The sequence below is a fragment of the Beta vulgaris genome, chromosome 6 (genome assembly GCF_026745355.1).
Source record: "Beta vulgaris subsp. vulgaris cultivar EL10 chromosome 6, EL10.2, whole genome shotgun sequence".
Taxonomy (NCBI): Eukaryota; Viridiplantae; Streptophyta; class Magnoliopsida; order Caryophyllales; family Amaranthaceae; genus Beta; species Beta vulgaris.
The window spans coordinates 64,786,512-64,808,740 of NC_079207.1; the positions used below are offsets into that span (position 1 = coordinate 64,786,512).

Consider the following 22,229-nt stretch of genomic DNA (forward strand, 5'->3'; position numbering starts at 1 on the left):
CTTCATTCTCTATATATCTTCTATTACATTCTCATCCATCTATCGTAGCCTAATCAGTCAACATGATAAATCTCATGCATTGTACAAATCAAAAACCTAATCCATTTAAGTAAGAAAATGATTTAATTAAGAGTACGCTCTAGTCAACCGTATTTGACTTATATAAACTTACTATAATTTATTTAAACTTATTCATATTTATTCAAAGTTGCAGAAAAAAATGGTATATATTTGAATTTGTACAAATAATAAGAAAATGAAGAGAAGTATTAAAAAAAAAATTAGCGAACCCACATGATCAAAGAGAAATAAAGAAAAACATAAACAACATTGCCTTCTAGTTTAGCTGGTAAAATCTTTTGACTGGTATCTAAAACCCGCGGTCGAATCCCGTCTTTATGCCTTGTTCTTTTAGACTTATTTTCAGTTCAATTTCTCTCTGTAATTCAGTTTCTATTCTAGTTTAGTTGGTAAATCTTTTGATTGGTATCTAAAACACGCGTCGGAATCCCGTCTACATCACTGCGCTTATGCCCTGTTCTTTTAGACTTATTTTCAGTTCAGTTTCTCTCTGTAATTCAGTTTCTATTCTAGTTTAGTTGGTAAAATCTTTTGATTGGTATCTAAAACACGTGATCAAATCCCGTCTACATCACTACGCTTATGCCATGTTCTTTTAAACTTATTTTCAATTCAGTTTCTCTTTGCAATTCAGTCCAATTTTTCTCGATATAAAAGAACGGAGCCTTAGTCGTTGATATACCAACCAATAAAATAAACTAAACAACAAAGGAGGGATGGAAAAAGTGTCATATGTTTGTAATTTTTGGGTCCTAAAATAAAACAAAAAAAATTCATGAAGGTCTCTTTCAATCTGTCTCCCTCTTTTTCTTTTTGACACTACCATACTTTTCCCTCCTGGCCTTCTTCTTTTTCCTCCTTAGTCCTTTCACATGCTCTCTCTTTTAATTTCTTTCTTACCAATTTTTACAGGTTTAAATGGAAGCAACAACACTACTTCACTACTAGTCTACTAAAACTCTATCAAAAAGCATAATCATTTCTTCTCACTTGCATAAACTACATAAAAGCTGAACATTTTTCATTTCTTTAATCACTCTAAATTCCCCATTAACTGTACTAAATGCTATCACTATCATCACTCTACTCAAACTAAATCTGCTGTTAATCAGACATACATACATTCGCTGTTTTTCTAGGGTTTCGCTCTTTTTTATTTTTTCCCTTTTTGATTTTACTTTTTTGCTGCTTTTTTTTTTGTTGTATGAAGTTTGGAACTAGGGTTCTTGTTTTGTTGATACATTTGGGATGAAGTTGAAATTTATGATTGTAATTTGAATTTTGTGGAGGTTGATTTTTGGGGGTTTTGAGTAATTGAATGCGAGATCTCGCTTGATTTTGTGAATTTAATTGTTGTTTGAGCTTTAATGCTGGGTTTGATCGAGCTTCGACTTGGGTAAATTGTGAATTGCTGGGTTACAAACATGCATTTCGGAAAGCTTGATGACTCTCCTATGTTCCGCCAACAGGTCTGTCTTTGCCGCTTTTTCGCTCTCTTTAAATACTTCCTCCGTTCTGAAATAAATGAAACACTTCTCTGTTTTACGTATGTAGAAACTCTTTGCTGTAAATTTAAGTGATAGATGGAGAATGCGGCCGAAACTATATTATTTTTTGCTTTTGTTGATGCTGAGTGATAGTGGAGCTTGTTTAACTTGTTTTGGTGAAGGTTGTTATAATGCAAAAGCTTTTTTGGTAAGAAGATTGTTGTAACTGGCTGTTATAGCACAACAGTAGTAGAAATGGAGAATTATATGGTGGAGAATATGTCTTAGGGAAACCATATGTTGATGCTATTGTATCATTTCGGCTGGCTAGTAGTGCACCTACATTGTACATTGACGGGGTTAGGGAAGTATGTTGTTGGTGATGGTTTTGTTGATTTAATGGTATATAAAGATTCAATTACCTATTTGTGTGTTTGAATTGATATTTATGATGAGAATTATTTTGAGTCGAGGACTAGAGTTTTGTCTATGACATTTTTGTTTGGATGACATGCAAATGCGCAAGGGTTGTTTTTTGTTTATGGTTGACGATACAATGTGTATCTAAGTATTACTTTCTTTTACTCAATATCAACTTTGACGAATGCCTCTAAAGAGACCCCGACCCTAGTCCGGGAGGGGGTGGTTGGAATTTTGGATACCTAGAGCCTTGAACCTACCATAAGAGAGATTTTGTTTCCAATTTGCTCTTACTCCTGGTGTGCAACAACTAGCTCTTATTTCACAAGTTCAGAAAAATGAGAAGCATAGGCAGCTTAGAATGATTGCTTATTGAGATGCTTCTAGTTTTTCTCCTTTTTTTTTTTTTTGCGAGAAAGAAGAATACAAAAGTTAGGAACTCAAGATTGTAACCCAACTTATCAATTGAGTTATTTTAGTACTCCCAAAGTTGTTGATAGATTGGAATTTACCTTACAAAGGCTCATAAGCTCGTGGTATTAGATGGCAATACCTCTGTTCAAGACTTTCGGATGGATTGGTGATTTGTGGATTTGTATATAAGATTTTGTTGCTCTATTGTACTCCATAGAGTTGGATATCTCAATTCTTAATATAGATTTGTACACTCTTAACATGCGATTTTTTGTGATTACACACTGACAAGATGAATTTGGATATGTAATCATTATCTTATGAAATCAACACCATTTCCTTTTTCTCTTTCCTGTTGTCTATTTAATTTATTGTAGTTGAGTTATGTGTCCAATTTACACTAGGTAATACATTTGTACTAGCATATGTTAGCACATCGGAGACTTGGTAATACATTCAGACTAGCACATGGTAGCACATTGGAGAGTTTTGTACGTGTAACTCATGATTCCTTGTGTTTGAGATGCAGCTGCAATGTTTGGAGGACAGTTCTGAATCTTTAAGGGAGAGGTGCCAGAAATTCTACAAAGGAAGCCGTAAATACACGTATGTCTATTCTGAATATTTCATTGATTTCAATGCTGGATGCTTCCTTAGCATCAAGCATGAGTCTCGTTGTCATTTTTCCTTTTCCTTTTTTGGCATTACACTTCATTTATCTCTGTAGATATTTCTTTGACGAAGCTGCAATTTTCCAGATTATACTTCTTTCTTAGCCAATCCTATTTGGTAAAATCACATCTTATTGGTATTAAGTTAAACAACATGAGTACAGCCTAAGTAGTTGATCTTAGTATTGTATTGTCAATTCTAGTGATGCGTGGCAGTAAATACTCTCTTTTGTGCCTTAAGAGGAGACATTAGCCAGTAATAGATTGATATGTATCCTCTAGCATTGTTAGTTTATCAGTTAGTTCAATTTCACTTACGAATTAATGTCAAGTGACCTTTTGGACATTTATGTAGATGAAGAGAACCTTTGATTGAATGCTTCTGAAGTTTAATAACCACCTTTGGAACAACTAGTTTACCATTACTGGGATCTTTATTATGAGTTTTTACTTTGCTCATGGGTCTAGTCCAAGGAAATCTCTCTTAGTTTTCTCTGTTTTTATTCATATGTTTTGCTTTAAGATAAAGTTTCTCTATTAGCTTCTTTGGGGGATAAAGCTGTGGCGTTTAGGGGTTACTTGAGTCCGAAAGCTGTATATGGCCATGTTGATATTGGTTTATTTGTAATTTTTGCTATTGGTTTATGATCTTGTCCTCGTTCTTTCTACACTCTTATTTTATTATTATTACTAGAAGCATACCAACAACCTTAAATAGCTATATGTACGAATGAACATTTTTTTTATCTAAAATTATTTTGGAAGTGATGTAAATTTGAGGTTTTTTTTGCAGATGTTATTATCTTTTTAAATTGAAAGTGACAGATTTTTAATTATTTAATTCTGTCATTGGAAAATTTGGTCGATGATTTAATAATTCTTTATCAGCGACTTTAGTATAATTTTTTAACGATTATAGATTTTAATAAACCATATTGTTTGAAATTTGTAAATACGAAGTATTATGTTGTCACGATATATCGCTAACTTTTTTTTATTGAAGATTCTAATTAATTTCGTGAATTGATTGTGTCAATCTATTTTGTCAGGTTATTAATGGTGATTGCATATTCCGTTTTTGACTTACTCATATGACAAGTTACATTAATTCTCATTCTTTATTTTTTTTATAAAAAGAAAATGTTGATTGAAGTTATTAGAGGGTATTCTAGTCATTTCAAAAGGGGACACCACACCTCCTCCCTTGACTTATATATTTAATATTATTATTGTTGTTGTTGTTGTTGTTGTAATTATTATTATTATTATTATTATTATTATTATTATTATTATTATTATTATTATTATTATTATTATTATTATTATATATGCCCCCTTTGTCTGTTTTTCTTCACATTTTTTATTTTATTTTCTCTTTTCCCTATTTTATAAAAACTTATTCATTTTTTTATTATATCCTCATATTTTGGCTTTCTCTTTACACTTCATTGGGTTTCTTGTGTCTTTATGTCTTCTCTCTTACTTTCTTCACTTTCACTTTCTCAATTTTCAATGTTTACTCTCTCTAATTTAATCCTTTATTTTTATTGTTTTATTTGTCTTGGATACGATTTCTTATCACGGTTCATGTTCGCAACCCTAAATCATTTTTGGAGTAAGGCTTCCTTGTTGTTGTATATGCCCCCTCCATTCCATAATGTTCTTCCTGTTCACTGTAGATTCACAAACTAAGGCAAAGTGGAGAGAGATTGTGAAAGTGAGTCTTATTTTTTATTTTTTATTAGGAGTAAAAATTTGATCGTGGCGAGTGTGGAATTAAGTGGGTCGAACAAGTGGGGCTAGGTAGGGTAGAAAAGGGAAAAGACATTTACCAGATAAAGATTGAAACAAAAGAGGGAAGATCTTTAGGTAACAAACTAAGATGGAAAGACGAAAGAATTTTGTGGAATAGAGGGGCTCTATATTTACTTTTTCTTTTAAGAGTATCTATATTTGTGTGTGTGTGTGTGTGTGTGTGTGTGTGTGTGTGCATGTGCTGTTTCCATGTTTCTTAGGGATTTATGAGGTTACTCAAGTATAATATATGTTTGTTATCTACTTTTGTAGTGAAGGGCTTGGTGAGGCGTATGATGGAGACATTGCTTTTGCTAGTGCTTTAGAAACATTTGGAGGAGGGCACAATGACCCAATAAGTGTTGCTTTTGGTGGTATGTTAAAACTACTTCCAGTGTAGTTTTTGTTATTTCAGATAGTTATTACAATTTGTATTTTTCACGTATTTGTCAATTGGTGCATGCTTTTGTTAATGGTAGCTATTTGCACTTTGAATAATATTATAAATTGTATAGTTTATTGGATCTAAATTGCCTGTTTGTCTACATATCTCCCTGACTTGGAAAAAAGATTATTTTGCTGTATTTTTGCCATTGTTTCATTATTTTTTCATGTCTTTGCTTCGACGAAATGTTTGTTTATAGATAATTGACTGGGAACATGAATTGATACCAGGTCCTGTCATGACAAAATTTACTATAGCATTAAGAGAGATTGGAACTTACAAGGAAGTTCTTCGTTCTCAGGTAATTGTTTCAACTGTCAAACTCTTCATCTTCTTGTTGCAAGTCAGTGAACTTGTTTGCAGTGTGAAGTAAACTTTACATTGGCCCTGACTAGTGCTACCTAATTCACTTCCTATCCTCGTTAGTCTCATTTGGTTTGCCATTTCTGATTCGTGGTCTTTTTGCAACCCAATTTTCTATGGTGGCATGGACTGGATGACCATATTGGCCCACCAGATAAGTAGATGGTTGCCTTTCTGTCTTTGATGTAGAGAAATAATCCTAGACCAGCGGTTTTTTTGTTCAAATGTTAGGGGGGGGGGGGTGTTTGGTTGGGGTTTAGGAAAGGGTAAGACCTAAGAGAATCAAATAGGTTGATTCCCTTGTTGTTTGTTAGTACATTTTAATCATTCCCTTCACCTTCCCCTTTCCCCCAAACTCCTCTACTTTCATTACCCACGCCCCCGAAGGTTTCACTTACTGCTTTTCCTTTGTCTACTTTGTGGTCAGTTTGACCAATGATTGACCATCTCCCCAACCACTAGAACAACCACCCAAACTACTAAACCACCACACCCATCGTTGTCCCACTACCCCTAGCTACCCACACCACCTCTCCCGCCACCCTAACTACCACCCTGTCCACAGAAACCACCACCCACCCTACGAAACCACCATTCGGCCGCCGAAATCGCCATCACCATGAACGAAGATTACCATGGCACCACCTGAGCAACATAAACCGTCACATAAGGTACCACCACCCACTCAAAAAACCACCTAACAGTTCTTCAAACACATGACCTAAACTCAAAAAGAAAAAATCAAGAGTGAAAATGGATGAATATCTTTTCTTATTGCTTTAGCCAGTCAAATTATTTGACCATAATAAACTCTAGATCTAGAGTTCTTATCTGGCCTTTCAAACCTCAAATTTTACATTTAATGGTGGTTGAGAAGGAAAAAAAAGAAGGGGGCGGTGGTAAGAGATGGTGTCGCAATGGTGAGGGGCTGCGATGATGGACGACCATGTGGGGGCGGCAATGAGGGGAGGGGGTGGCGGCCAGCTGTACTTAGAGAGAGGGGGTAAGAATATGGTGGAGAAGAGGAAAAGGGGTATCCTAGCCGAACAACATTTTTAATCAAAGGATTTTCTTTTCCTCGCTCCTTATTGCTCTTTCCTAAACCCTTTCCCCACTTCAAAAACAAACTTCCCCTTAGTGCTTTTGTTTATAAGGTGAAATTGAACATGGTGATGTAAGTTTCAAAGACGGTCTTCTCTCCGGCTACTATCAGGCTTGGTCATTTATCTTTTTCTTTTTTTTCAATTGCTGCCTTGTTCAAGCATGCAATTTGTTGTTCTACAGTATTTTGTCTGTGGTTGGGAATAGTAGGGGTTAGGATATGTTGGAAAGTGGAAAGCAACCCACTTGAATGAATAGTTTCAACTCTTTCCCTTTTTACGCTTTGTTAGACTTTCCATATGCTTTTCCTTATTGAAATTTGAAAAATTCGTTTTTAAGCGTGTCACATGGAAATGATCGGTCTTGTCTTTTCCGAGCTTTGACTTTCCTTTTTTACTACTTCCTTCTGGAAATAATGAAGATAATCTAAAGTAGGAAATTATATTATCTCTAATAAAGGACTTTATATAATTTCATACAAAAGGTATGCATGCCGCACTGGCCTTCTTACTCATTGTCATCTCTCCTTAAAATTTGTAATAATTCCAAGTATTAAATTGAATAGATAACCATGGCGATTTATGTTCTAGAAATCTGTACCAAACAAAGCCCCTCCTCCCCGATAAACCAAATTTGGCCAACTAGTGTATTGCGATCTTGTACCCGCTCCCTGTTCCAAAGTGTTCCTCGAATTAGGTAACAGTGATCCTCTTTCTGTGTGAACATGGTCCATTCTTCTTTGTTGAATGATTTAGCTCTCCTTCTAAGTTTTTGTCGAAATTTTGGTTTCTGGAATCTAGTTAAACCAGGTCACTATCATTTGCCTTGATCTTTCCCTTCTCGGACTAGAGCTTAAATTAGGTTTGCTTACTACGCACAGTGTATTCCTGCTTATTTTGTTGTGTATTCCATTTCAGATTGTGTACGCTTTCTAAGTTTCAGATGCAAACGGGATGTTTGCTGGCAGAATTGGTATACATAAAGTTAAAAAGAATACTTGATGCTGTAAGGCTTAAAAAGTTGGTGTAGTTAGCATGTATAGATTTTGGCATAATCACGAGTTAGTATGCAAAGTCGAAGTCAGGAGCCCAGACTTTCTTACTAATCTAAATTTCCAATTACTTGAGTTAAGGTGTTTATGGCTTTTATTCTTGGAATTTTACTTGCTTACCATTTAAATAGACTTATTAAGGTTGGTGGAGATGTCTGATCTTCATGCTGATTGGGGTTATTATGTTAATTGGTTTAATCCTCGCTTTTCCAGGTTGAGCACATGCTTAATGACCGGTTATTACAATTTGTCAATATTGATTTGCATGATGTGAAGGTATGTATTCATTACTTTTTGAGCTATAATATAGATTGTTAGCTGTCAAACTCAGTATTGTGTTATGGCTGATTGATGCTTAGATGGAAGTATATTGTCAAGCACTTGGGTGTTATTTTAACTAAAATATTTGATAAAATTTACATATTCTTCCGTAGTAAATCTCCATAGACCTCGAGTTAAGGCTGATATCACATATATATTTTTGTTTTCTCTACTCTCTTTAATGAAACTTATTATGAATTAAGGAGTTATTCCCATGAGTCGCATCGGCTTGACAAAAAGTCAAAAACTGTTCTAGAGTTGCCTTCTAGGTAGTGAGACCATAGATTACACCACATCTACAATTGACGGCCTTAACAAAGGTTATGAGTTTTGTTGGGAAGACCAGATCATAGTGAAATGGAAGCTTTTAGGAACTTATTGGATTCTCAGTAAGAATCTCCTCTGGGGCCAAATTATTCATCTTGAGCATATCTTGAGAAATAAACTCCAGTGTGGGGCCAAAGGTTATAATTCAAGCTTGTGATCTTTTAAGGCTATAGGTTTAAGAATATCACAGATTGGGACTTGGGAGGAAGTTTCGTCTTGTTACTGAATAGTTATTTTTAGCAACATGGACAAATCAAGATTGATTGCCCACACAAATGTTACAAGTCATACGTGTAATGTTGCCTTTTGGTACTGTAGGAAAATAGTTGAGGGGAGCCTACATCACTTATCTTTGGCTGACCCATTTGCACCACCAAGACCATAGATGATACAATATCTAACATTGTCATGAAACAACTCATTTGCAGGTTGACTTAGCTTGTGAGTGTGAGACACATTCATGGTTCATTTGAATTCTGGATGAACATAATAGAGAAGTCTTACTGTTTCACCTAATTACCCATTGTAGAAGCACCACACATAGTGAACCTAGGTGATATGCCTTGCCTAAGAGACCACTTTGGGATGTTAATTGTGTCAAAATTGTCTTCTTCCTAGTTCCTCCCTTATGCCTCTGTTGGTTAGATCTCTCTCTCTCTAGGCTGAGTTAATTGGGACCTCCCTATTTCTGGTGGATACTAGGTGAGCAACCTAAGTTTCCCAGAGACAGTGTCTTCCCATAAAATTCTCCTCAGCTGCCCTTTTTCTGAGTGGCTGCCTTACATATTTCTTTCCCAGCTATAAGACGAGATTAGCACACCTAGTTGGCAATGTGGTATAGGAAAAACTGTCTTGGGAGAACATTGGCAAGTTGTCTAAGGCTCTGGACTTCTTGAAGTCTTATATATAGGAAGATAGGTGCGAGGATAAGGACTTCAATGATGGCTTACAGAGGATAATCACTAGTGATTATGGATGAACTGGTTAATTATCCAGGTTGTGGAACACCTATTTTGTGATGAATTAGAAGGTCATTCTTACGTAGGTTCTTCTGCTCCTCATGACAGCAAGCATGTTGATTATTTTACTTGATTTTCATTGACTTTGAGGTCTGACATTGTTGATTGAGAACTACCCCTAAGGTCCACTGTCCCATTGATGCCCTTAGTGAGTGAAAACAGTCCACTGTCTCATTTTACCTAACTAAAAGAGGTGTGAAAGCAATCTGCTAGTTTCTGGAAATTGTTCACCTGTATTCTGTTCCCTTCTTGGTTGGGGAATTTTTTTGAGGGTGAACAAGATGAAAAAACTACTTCCAAGAAGGTTTTTAGGAAGTCTCCTGGGTTCTTGGGATCGCACCAAGTTTGAATAGGATAGAGTGTAGACAACACTAGAAAATCCCATCAGAGGTAATCAGATTTGGTAAATCCATGCTTTGTGAAGTGGGTGCATGTTGACCAAGTAGTTATAAGGTGGAGTGAGTTACTACATGTTATGTTAATACCGAGTGGCCTAGTGGTGAGTACATGCATTTGCTATTTTAAGGCACAAGATCAAATCCTGCGGTTCTTGGCCATTTATAGGTTTAATTTTTGGAGAGATGCGTGGGAATGATTAGCCTTCTCTTTAAATATGTCACAAATCTGCAGTTCAGCTAGAGAATTAATGTTTTTTTAAATGAGGAGCAGAATTAGTCATAGAAGTAGCCAAGTAGGTATATGATCTAGTAAATTTGATGTTGTTTCTCCAATTGAGATTGGATCTTGGTTTTAGTTCTGCCACTTCGCCTATATAATTAAATTGGGAAGCCTAAGCAATACTCAGGTTCAGGTTCCTTGTTTTTCTACTCTAAAGAATTTGATTTTTTGCAGGAGGCGCGTAAACGTTTTGACAAGGCCAGTCTTGTATACGATCAGGTTTGTATTCAGAGCTCCCTGTGGACATTGTGTGATTTATTATAAGCAACTTAATATGTTTGTGTAAATTTTATTGGGAGATCACCCTGGTCCTCAGGCACCAAAAAAGGAAATGTTTCTTTGTTTCCTCCGGACAAGTGAGATGTCTCATGGATTTAAGTTGGGCTGGCCTTTGTATGTCTTTTTTTTTTTTGGAGAAAGGAACACTCCTTCCTGATTTTTGCTTGCGAAAATATTATAGGGGTATAGTTTGTGGGGACAACATTGTTTGCTGCTATATGTCTGGCCATTACATTTGATTTACTTCCACGACAGGCTTCTAAAATGATAGTTTGTTCTAATTGTTAAGCATGGTAATGCAGCCACCGTCATGAGCAGTATAGCATGTGAAGGGGTCTTGCGTTTATCCAAGTGATCCACAAACGACGAAAATCTAATTGGTAGATTCTATAAGAGCCTGGCCATATAACTAGGTGGTCTGGTCGTTGCTTATGACCAGCCGTTTTGATTGATGATAATACTCTCATGCAATAAGCTTAGGAGCATATTTCATAAATTTATCTAGTTGGAGATAACATTATGAGATATAACACTTGAGGTCTTGCCTATATTCTGTATCAATAATTGTAGTTGAGGCAGAACACAAGCCTTCCATGTAATGGTTTTTAAATAGTTCTTATAATTGCTACTTGTTAATTAAGCTCAATAATCCTTGACAATAATGTTATTGACACAGGCACGTGAGAAGTTTCTGTCAATTAGGAAGGGAACTAGAAGTGATGTTGCTACTGTCTTGGAGGAGGTATAATCAAATTTAGATATGCTGGCAATATCCAGAAACATGCACTGTGTTCATTTGGTGTTGGTCATCATCTTACAATGTATACTTGATTATTTTTTTGAAATTAGGAGCTGCATCAGGCACGATCCACATTTGAGCAAGCTCGCTTCAGTCTGGTATTCGATGTCTTATTATCCATTTCTCTATGCCTGTCTTTATGTTCGCAAACTTATCTCTATTCTGGAATTTTCTGAATTCAGGTGACCACTCTTTCTAACATTGAAGCGAAAAAGAGATTTGAATTCCTCGAAGCAGTTAGTGGGACTATGGATGCACATCTGCGTTACTTCAAGCAGGTCTTTGATATGATACCATCTTATCAGTCTCAATTGTTTTAGTTTGGTATTTCTTGCTTTATAGAAGGAGAATTTTCTTTGCCAACTTCTAGAAATATGTGGTGGATGGGGTTCAAGAGTTTGCAATTTTATGCAGTCAAAGGTACACTATTCTTTCACATTGTATCTTAATGGACTAAACTAGAGTGATAAGTAAAATTGCCTCCACTTCAAATCTGTTATGAAGTAGCAGAAAGCCGTATATCAAAGGAAGGGTATATGGGAAGTAGCTTCTTTATTATTGTAGGGTAAAGGCTATGTTCATCCAATTCCTTTTTACTCCTTAGTGTGCTGATGGAAAAAGCTTCTTTAGAGGCATTTGGGTAATGTTGATGTATTTATTTTTGTGTTTGTTAAGTGCTCTGCATAATTTTAGTCGGAAATGTTGTAGTTGATGAAGATTTAGGATGAAGAGGGTTGTTAATTATCTTGGATAAATTGATGGGGATAGAAAGGAGATGTGAGAGAAGTGAGAGATGAAATGAAAGGGCTATGAGCTGTTTGTTTGACTAATTACAACTGTACCTTTTACAGGGTTATGAGCTGTTGCATCAAATGGAGCCATATATAAATCAGGTTTGCTTACTTTTATCTCCTCCTGAAAATTATGAGCAAATTAAGAGATATATCCCTGTCGATCGCTCTCCTATGCCTTCATTTTGCTGTCTGTTATGGAAAAATGGTTTGCATAGTGCTTTCTATAGGATTGTAACGACCTGAGTAAATCAAAGAAAACCGAAGAAGAAAATTTGCAAAGAAAGATATATTTTGATTATTGCTAAAGATAGCTGTTTATAGAATATCTAAGCTTTAAGCAAGGCCGGATTTTGGCATGTGCATAAAGGTATACAACACAGGGCCACATTTTCTAGGGGACCAATATTGAGGTTAAGCCTAGGTGGAAAAATATCTGATATTTTTCTCAATTACAATGAATACTCCTTTCTCTCTCTTCTATTACTGATACCTCTTTCCCAAAGTTTCCCAAGTCACGCTTCTACTTATAATAGGGCCTCATTTTGTTATAAGAACAGGGCCACAAGAATCTAAAACACTCCCAAAAGAAGAGAAATTGCAATCCTCATAATGACCTTTTCTCTACACTTTTCTTTTTATTACAATTCTAATCCGTCCTTCTCCCTTGTAATAAGCCTTTGCAACCGCATGATTTTCTGACAGGTTCAATTTCAGTTCTTACATTATCCTTGGACTTGGATCTTTCATCTTGCATACCTCAGGTTAATAGCTTGCCTTGGGTGGGAGCATTGCATTACACACTGCCCAAAGTTTCACCTTGTCTTCATGGTGGTAGGGAGGAAACCTATAACCAAAAAATGTTCCCAAGTAGCCTCAAAGGCTGGAAGTTGACACCAGTTTTATAGAAAAGTCTTTTTAATCAATAGTCCGCACATCCTATATAGCCTTTGGCTTTAAGAGAAATTTCGAGATCTGGGCAGATATGTGCTGGAATACAAGAGAACACATATGGCTCCCCAATCGCCTTGTTGAACTTGAAACGTGAAAGACAAAGATACCTTTTCGGCCAAGGCCCATAAAACAAGCTGCAAACTTCTCAAGCATTTAGGAGATATCTGACCCCGGCTTTCGAAAGAGAGTCCCCCTTTTAGGGATAATACGATAGTTGTCCCCGGCTTTCATATGCTCTTTAAAAAGTAGTTTGAGGCCTTAAGAAAGGTAGACCATCAGGGTAACAAGACCTTCAAATGGGGAGAGGAAGAAAGGACATTATTGATAGGGATTTTACCAATGCCGCTCGGCTGCTCCCCGAGTCAAAAATGGACCGTGTCCGTGATGTTATGTTTGGCTAATGATCTTTTTTGGTCCGGCTGAAGCTCAAGAAAGACTCTATCTCGCACTTCATAAGCCTGTGCTCTCCTCTTGATGTCAGTAGTGAGATTCATCTTTTGTTGAGCCTTGATAAGATTGTCTTGTAAATCATCAAGAAGTGCTGCTTTGTTATTTAGAGTATGGCTTCCAAACTGTCCACTACTATTTTAATGGTTTTGTCCAGTGTAACATAATTCGCTATATAGTTACTTTTTTTCCGCTCGTGGTTCGCCCAAAATGGGCCAAAAATAGGCCAAATCGACCATAATTCACTTTTTTCGGATCGCAATTCGCGGGGAGATACGAGAATTATGTTACACCGGTTTCTTATCCTACCCTTCTTTCTCCTACCAAAAAACTCCCTGCGTGTCCCAATAGACTTCCCATTTCTCCTTTTCACATTTGCCAATGCACATTTCATGTCATTATTAAATTTGATACATATTAGTAAAAATTATAAAAGGTTAATTTTCGTAATGTACACAATGACACGAATCAAACAAGACCCCACATGACTGTTTTTTCTTAAATATTGGAACTAAATTTGGAAGATTTTCTTTACTTATGAATAGCGTCAAAAGTAGAAAGGGGAAGTCTATTGAGGGGTGGATGTGTAGCAAACATTATCTTTGCCCCTTTTATTAAAAAATTACATCGTTCTCTCTCCTTTAATAAAATAATACTCCACTCTCCCTTATCACATCTAACTTCTTATAAAATAACAATGGATAATCACGCAACAGCATGTCTCCTAAAACTATGTGCCACGATAAGTGTTTAAACTTTGAATTGATATGTGATGGAGGAGCTATATAGCTAAGTTGGAGACTTAACTACATATACATGAACGATATGCGTACCAAAATTCGAGTGACATGGCCTTAAATAAGTTTCAATGCATCTGTTGAGGATCTCGTATTTCCCGGCAATTTATGGGTGTTATCTTTTACTGCTTTTAAAGGAAGCCCCTTGCAAGCCAAGCAATATAACTTCTAAAATGTGCTTATGGAGATTCTATCCCTGGTTGAGACACTTGCTAAGGGAAAACCAAATTATCACACTATATCGTTGATAAACATAAAGGAGGCCAGAGTGCTGAAAATGGATATCCAAGGTCCACTGAAGTGTGCACATTTAAGACTTAAGAATCTATCCACCACTACCAGAGTAGTGTTACAGGCTATTGCGAGATGCAGTCCTTGATGAAATCTGTCGCAATTTCATCCCACACTTAGGTGGCAAGGCAATTGGTTATAGTAAGCCACAATTTTTTTTTTTTTTTGTGGAAGCCTTTTGTTGCTAGCATGTGGCACAATTTTGGACTGGATGGCCACATCTTTGGGCATCCCAGGCCAGAACCAATCAGCAGCTAACTTAAGTTAAGTTTTTACATCGCTTATCCCTGAATCATCGTGATGTTCTTTCGAAGATTGGAATAATGCAGGAGGTGTTAGGAACTGTTAAGAGTTAAAGTGGCTCAGGCAGATTAGTGAAGAAAATTAAGAAATAAGGGATGAACTTCGATTGGTAATCTTGAAATTTGCATAAAACTGATGATATTTTTCAAGCATCCAAGAGGCTTGAATTTCTCCCAAACTAAGCTAAACAAGTTAGAATGACACTTTATCTTCCCTCTCTTTACTCTCCTCTATTTATACCAATTCTGATTCTCTTTTCTCCCCTTCCTCTAATTAACTCTCTTCCTTCCGCCACAAGCTGCTGCTGACTGATTTAAATTGCATTCCTACGCTTCCCTCCCCATTATGTAAGTTCATTACAATGCAGTTATGTTTTACTAAAACGTTATTGAGTGTACATAGTTCTTGTCAGGTGTGGTTGCACGAAACTTTTAGGCACTTAGCATGCATGTTTGATCAAATATCTTTGCTTCCATTTCTTCTTAACCCTGATCTTCTTCAGATTGTAAATTTCGTTTTCTGGATGATGTAAAGGCTTGTCTATCATCAGACTAGGATAAATATAACAATTTGTATCTCTCATCTGATTCATTCTCTATCTTTGTTTGTAGGTCTTGACGTATGCTCAGCAATCAAGAGAAAGGTCCAACTATGAGCAGGCAGCTCTTAGTGAAAGAATGCAGGAGTACAAAAGACAAATTGATCGAGAGAGTAGGTTTTGCTCCAATGGATCTAATGGGTCCCCTAATGGTGATGGAATACAAGCAATTGGTAGAAGTTCACATAAAACCATTGATGCAGTTATGCAATCTGCTGCGAAGGGAAAGGTATAATGGATGTATTCTGATTCACCTTTCTTGGTATACTGTTTGGTTTTAGATTCTTCTTTTGAACTTTTTTAAATATTGTAATGTTTGTCAGAGCTGCATTAAACTTTGTTTACTTTTATAGGTTCAAACCATAAGACAGGGTTATCTCTCAAAACGCTCGTCTAACTTGAGAGGTGACTGGAAAAGGAGGTTTTTTGTCCTTGATAGTCGAGGAATGCTATATTACTACCGGAAGGAGTCCAGCAAACCATCTGTAAGTAAGCTTGATGGAATTTGTCTCAGGAAGCACGACACAAAAAGTGTCCGGCAATTGTCCCTTTTTACTGACTGCTTTTATTGGGTCTTGGTTACAGAGCTCTGCACCTCGTAGTTCTGGTCAAAGGAATAGTTCCGAACTTGGCTCTGGTTTGCTAAGTCGCTGGCTTTCATCACATTATCATGGTGGTGTGCATGATGAAAAATCTGTTGCCCATCATACTGTGAATCTGTTAACAGCGACCATTAAAGTTGATGCTGACCAGTCAGATTTGCGTTTTTGCTTCAGAATTATCTCACCAACAAAGAACTATACATTACAGGTTCATAAATGTTTAATTTTTTGTCTTATGCTCGTGTTTTATATAATGGTTAGTAAAAACTGGTGCTGGATTTGATTCTAAAACCTGTCATCAACTGCTTCCAAGTGCAGGCAGAAAGTGCTCTGGATCAAATGGATTGGATTGAGAAAATAACAGGGGTCATTGCTTCATTGTTAAGCTCTCAAACCCCTGAAAGGGTAAGCCTTCAGCCTTGGATGTCTGAGCCAGCTTGTTTTCTTCTTCCACTTTCTGCCTGCTTATGATTCTGAGCCATTTCTTTTCTAGTGTCTATCTGCTACTCCAATGGGCAGTCTTCACCGGTCTACTAGTGAGAGTAGCTCTGTTGAAAGTTCTGATTTTGATCATGCCGCAAATGAAGAGAATACATCTGAGAGATGCCTCACGGCTGCGCATCATGACCGCTCACTGAGAAGTTCCATGCAACAAAGGTCATTTATGAAGTCTGAAAAGCCAATTGATCTGCTGAGGAAGGTTGGTGGTAATGACAAATGTGCCGATTGTGGTGCCCCAGAACCTGATTGGGCTTCCTTAAATCTAGGATTACTTGTTTGCATTGAATGTTCTGGTGTTCATCGCAACCTCGGTGTTCACATATCAAAGGTGAATTCTCCTAGTTGATCACTTGCTTTTTTTGGTTTATGATCACTTCTTTTGTCCTTATCCGTGGATCATTTTCTCCTAATCCTGTTGACATATTCCGATGATGATAATTAGCTGGACTGACTGGTCTAGAAGTATGGAACACTTTCTCCCTCTCTTTTCACTGTGATTCATTAAAAACCACCTCTTAAAGAATTTGTGCTGTTTAGAATCTAGACTTTACATCCGGAGCTCCTCTGACTTTGCCAATGCCAGGTTCCTTAATGGGTAATTGTGTGTTTTTTCAATTATCTCCATCACTAGCACTAGGCTCCATTTTTGGGTGTCCATCATCTATGTTCTAAATGATAGCTATGGACAGAAAATAATTTAACATTGGGGGGGTGGGGGGGTGGGGTCATTTCCAGGTAACTGACATATTTGGTTGGCAAGAAAGTCAACCATGACCCTACTTGGAAGAATCAGATACCCGAAATTTTGGGGAGAGTTGTTGGGTCCAGTCACATGTGAGAAAATGACCAATGCAAACCAAAATTTTACTTTGTAGATAACTCCAACTATCTTAACCATCAGACTACTTCGAGCTGATTTTCTTTTGCTTTATTTATCCAGAGGCAGTCATCCGTCTGGGAAGATCCTTAAATATGACACCAGAGTTTGGTTTGTGACTTTGTTCTAGCATGTTGAAAATTCTCTTACTTTAGACGTTGGAATAGTTATGTCTAATGTCATGTCTGATGTTGTTTTATCAGATGTTCCACGATACTTTGATATTTAAAAGTCACGTCTAGCTATACAATAACAGGGGGTTGCTATTAGAAAATCAACTTTTTTTCCCTACCATATATATTTTGCATAACGCAAAGTCACCACATAGAATTTTCCTTCAGAGTAAGGTAAAACTAAGAGAGTTCATAAAGAAAACAGTAAATATAGTTATAAGAAAAGTATTGATCTGCATTTTTTTCTCCTTAAAGGCAAGGCGATAAATTACTAGCCCTCAAAGCTGCGCAAATACCTTTCTCACAAAGTACCTAGAAAGTATTATGGTTCTCCCTGTCCTGAACTCTAATAGGCACTTCGTCAATTCAATCGTTCTCATCCTTTGAACTGTTTTTGATCTTCTAAGCATTGAAGGATATGCATAGTCATCAACCTCAAAAGAATTTTGACACATCAAAGATAATCAGTCTTGTGTCCTGTTTATCTCTTGTGATTTATGGGTGTATTTTTTCTTGGTAATTAGGTAGAAGCTTTGATGAAATACTTTTTTAGAAAACAAGAATTGGAAGTTGGGTCCTATTCCTATTAGTTCTCTGTGACTGCAGGATGCTGAATAATTTGACAAGAGTGTTAATGATGCGGATCAAGACCAATTCTTATACCAATCTTCAATGTTGTATTTGGAAATTCTCTTGGTTTTACCTTACGTGTTATGTAAGGGATTTTCAAGTGAGCCTCTATTGTTATTTGACTTATTGTAGGTGTTTTGGCCTTTGAATAGTTTTTCAGTTGTAACAGTTAATTATTGGGTTAGTTCATTTATCATATAGGTCGGTTCATTGGCTAAGCGTGGATTATGCACTAGGGTGCACAATGCTCATTGTGCACCCAAAAAGAACATACCATTTATATAAAAGAACACGAACTTTTTTCAACAACTTTTCTACTTTAAAAAAGAACACACGACCTAAAATAAAGAACGTGTAAATTTATATTTATAAAAGAACAAAGGTTATAATGAAAATAAATGAACATCTATACTTAAGGTAAAAGATTTTATACCTTTTTACTTTAAATTTGAAAAAGAATCTTTAGTTGCAAAATTTAAGGAAGGAAATAACAATAATTTTTTAAAATTATAGACTCTAAAAATGATAAACGACGTAGTTTAGAAAAGAATGCATGTACTTATTTGCGGTTCATTGGCTCTTATCTTCCTAACTTCTTTTTGTTTCTTCTTTCGTGTTGGACTGCGGAGCGAGACTGTCTAGCTATAGATATAGACCTAGGATCGTATAATTCATGTAAATCGATATTGATCATAATTGAGCTTTGTGCTTGCTTGTTATTCTAGGGTTGTTTTGCTAATACAAACCGTTTTCCTCGTTGCTTGTGTGCTTTGAACCCTATACATTTGCATGTTTTGAGATCTATTCTTTCATTTGGGATTTCAGATTTATATCATTTGCTGTTGTCTCTATCGTTACTAAATACGTATTGTTATTTCTGTTCCCTTTCGTACTGTGGAAAGGGGTGGGGTTTTCTTTGAAGTTGTTTACTGGCAAATATTTTTTCAGAATGTATTGTAATTTTTTCAAGAATAGTGCATCATATTTCATCTCCCGGTATTCTTCACCTGTTTCCATGACTCTTAATCTATAGGTGAGATCACTCACACTTGATGTTAAAGTGTGGGAACCCTCGGTTATTTCATTATTTCAGTCATTGGGGAATTCTTTTGCGAATTCAGTATGGGAAGAACTTTTGCGATCAAAAGGTGCTTTTCATGTCGATCTTCCGGCTTCAAGGTAAATAAATCCTTGCTTTCTGCAACATAATACATTTCACATACTCATATTATCCTCAACTGTATATCTCGTTTCTGTTTTGAAGCTCATTGAAGGCTGATAAGTCGCAGCAACTTTTCGTTAGCAAACCTAGCGCTGCTGATTCAATAGCAATAAAGGAAAAGTTCATTCATGCAAAGGTCACTATTTCTCTTTCATTATCTAATTTTCAGAAAATTTTCGCTCTATATCATGTATTTTAAGGCATTGTTTTGTGGTGGATTGGTGATGCATCAAAACGAGCATTATCTCTTGTCACTTGCGTCAAAATAATTAGTCAATAATCATTCTCAGTCGGGGAGTTTGCTATTTGTGTATATTTTAAAGAGGAACTATCTGTCTTATTGGTCAAACAGTACGCGGAGAAGCTATTTGTTCGGAAGCCAAAGGACTCGCAACATCTTTGGTTGTTAGCACAACAAATCTGGGAAGGAGTGCGTAATAATGACAAGAAAGCCGTATACCGATACATTGTGAACTTTGATGCAGATGTTAATGCTATATATGAGCTAACATCCTCAAACTCTTCTTTAACCCTTGCAAAAGTAATGCGTCTACCAGAGCAGACAAGCCATGCACCAAACATTAGTCAATGGACTGGAGACTTAGCATGCAAGTCTTCTGAGAGCTCGTCTAGTGTATCTGCTGAAAATGAAATACTGAGCATGGAAGATCTGGATGGATGCTCCTTGCTCCATCTTGCTTGTGAATATTCTGACATCGGCATGTTGGAGATCCTCCTGCAGTATGGCGCAAATGTAAACGCTTCGGACGCTAGAGGTCAGACACCACTTCATCGATGTATTCTGAAAGGAAAGGCATCAGCAGCTAGGTTGCTTCTCACAAGGTAACTTCCATTTTCTTTCTTTATTAGCTGTTATGATGTCTTTATAATTCATTGTTAGATAATATTTTTTGTGACCTGTCAGCTTAAGCAAGTTTAGCTCCACCTATGTCCTAAGAGCATGTACAATGGTGGCACGTCCTCACTCCTCACTATCTTTGCTTCATCACTTGGTCCTGTTTTTTTTTGTCCCACAGTGGTGATTTATCCCACTATGCTCTCTCTCGTACTCTTTTGTTATACCCCACTACATAGTTTTTTCTCCTACACAAATATAGATTAATTAAATCGTCAATTAGTATTCTCTCCGTCCCTGAATGTTTACCCCATATCCTAATTTTGGCTGTCCTTTAAAGGCTACCCTTTCTCTTACTTGGATAAATTGTGACCACTTTGTCTTTTTGATTTATGTGCAAATGAACAAATCTCCCACCAATGCAGAGCTTTTGAGGAAAGCAAGAAATCATATTGGGCAAGCTTTAGATAGAGGGAGTAGCATTTAGCAATGTTAGGCCTTAGAGGAAAAAGTTCAATCATTGATGATTATCTTTACCCCCCCCCCCCTCCCCCTTCTGGGTTGAATCCCTCTTTAGTATTTATTTACAAGTAGGTTGAAACCCTCATCCGTAGATACAACGTGCATTGAGAGTTGATGCTTTACGCGTGTTGAAGTCTATTGATTACACTAACACTTTAGACAAGCTGAGGAGACTATTATTTTCCCTTCACATGAGTCTCAACTCTCTACATCTTTGTCATTGATGAAAGAGGAGGGGGGGGGGGGTGGGTTGCCGTATCTTCCCCGGGTGGTCCGAGGCTTTTGCTGGAGCAGTAGTGTGCTCCTTCCCCCTCTTGCCTCTCAAGTGAGTCTTCTCTGATAATGGTAAGAGTTCCCCTATTATAGAGAGAGAGAGACAGTGTGTGTGTGTGTGTGCTGTGAGGCATTACAGTTCTCACTATAATACATGATCTAATGAGCCTTGGCTATGTGCCTTAGCTATGTTAACTTTTTAATGAATCTTTTCCTCGTCATGCACAATTATGTGTTTGAACTTCTGTGGTCTTTCTGAACTTCTTTACTTTGTTTTAGCAGCAGAGCTTAGTATTCCCTTGATTTTAAGATTAAAGGCATTGTTGGTCTAGATTGGTTCCAGCGTTTCATAATAGCATTTTTAAGCACTTCTGCTTCTTGCAGCACAGAAGCTGGAAAGATAAATTATGCAATACTGAAAAATATGATAATGTTCCTTGGGGGACATCTAGTAAATGTCTGCGCTTCTGTTTATGTGAATGCTGTGAAAAAGGGCAACATTTGCAACCTGTATTAAATCACGATGTTTTACCATTCTGACTGATGTGTGTATAATCTGTTGAATCACTTATCAGGGGTGCAGATCCTCAGGCTGTGGATGCAGAAAGTAGAACCGCCTTTGATATTGCCAAGGTTTCGAATTTCGACGATCCTGAGGTACTTTCCTTGTTGTCATATTCCAGAGGGTAAAAGTCACTTGGGAAGAGAATAGAAGGTAAAGGGGGGTGGGGGAGTGTACTATATATTTTGAAGCTGTTGTTGCTGTAGTTATGAATAGGTTGTGTAGAATTGTAATTTTTTGTATATTTGATGGAAGAATATCAAAAGCAGTTGCAGTAGAAATATGTTGAGCTAGTCCTAGATCTTTGAACAATTTCAGTATAGGCAGTTGTGTTGTGTCGTGTGTACATTATATTTTTCTCCTTTCTTTCTTTTTATTTCTAATTTTTTCTTGAGGTGTAGCTTGAGCGTTGTGCTTCCTTGTATCTAATTTGAGATTGAAAGGAAACAAAAAACACAAAAAAAAAACCAGTAAATGAAAAGTGAGCATTTTGCAGTAGCATACTGGTATTCATATGTTTCCCATCAACTATGAAGCTTTATTCTGTAAGAAACCCTTTTTTTTTTGTGGTTGCAGTTCC

General features: G+C 36.7%; 1 protein-coding gene across 1 annotated transcript; it reads left to right on the plus strand.

The window, feature by feature from the left end:
• Nucleotides 1-870: 870 nt before the first annotated feature.
• LOC104897460 (ADP-ribosylation factor GTPase-activating protein AGD3) lies at nt 871-22,147 on the plus strand. Its single transcript, XM_010684343.4, has 19 exons — nt 871-1,550; nt 2,932-3,008; nt 5,141-5,241; nt 5,543-5,613; nt 8,041-8,103; nt 10,347-10,391; nt 11,128-11,193; nt 11,301-11,348; nt 11,433-11,528; nt 12,102-12,143; nt 15,445-15,660; nt 15,785-15,916; nt 16,017-16,241; nt 16,352-16,438; nt 16,527-16,862; nt 19,248-19,393; nt 19,479-19,572; nt 19,789-20,279; nt 21,663-22,147. The coding sequence occupies exons 1-19, from the start codon at nt 1,506-1,508 to the stop codon at nt 21,775-21,777; spliced, it is 2,496 nt and encodes an 831-aa protein (XP_010682645.1). The 5' UTR covers nt 871-1,505; the 3' UTR covers nt 21,778-22,147.
• The last annotated feature ends 82 nt before the right edge of the window (nt 22,148-22,229 follow it).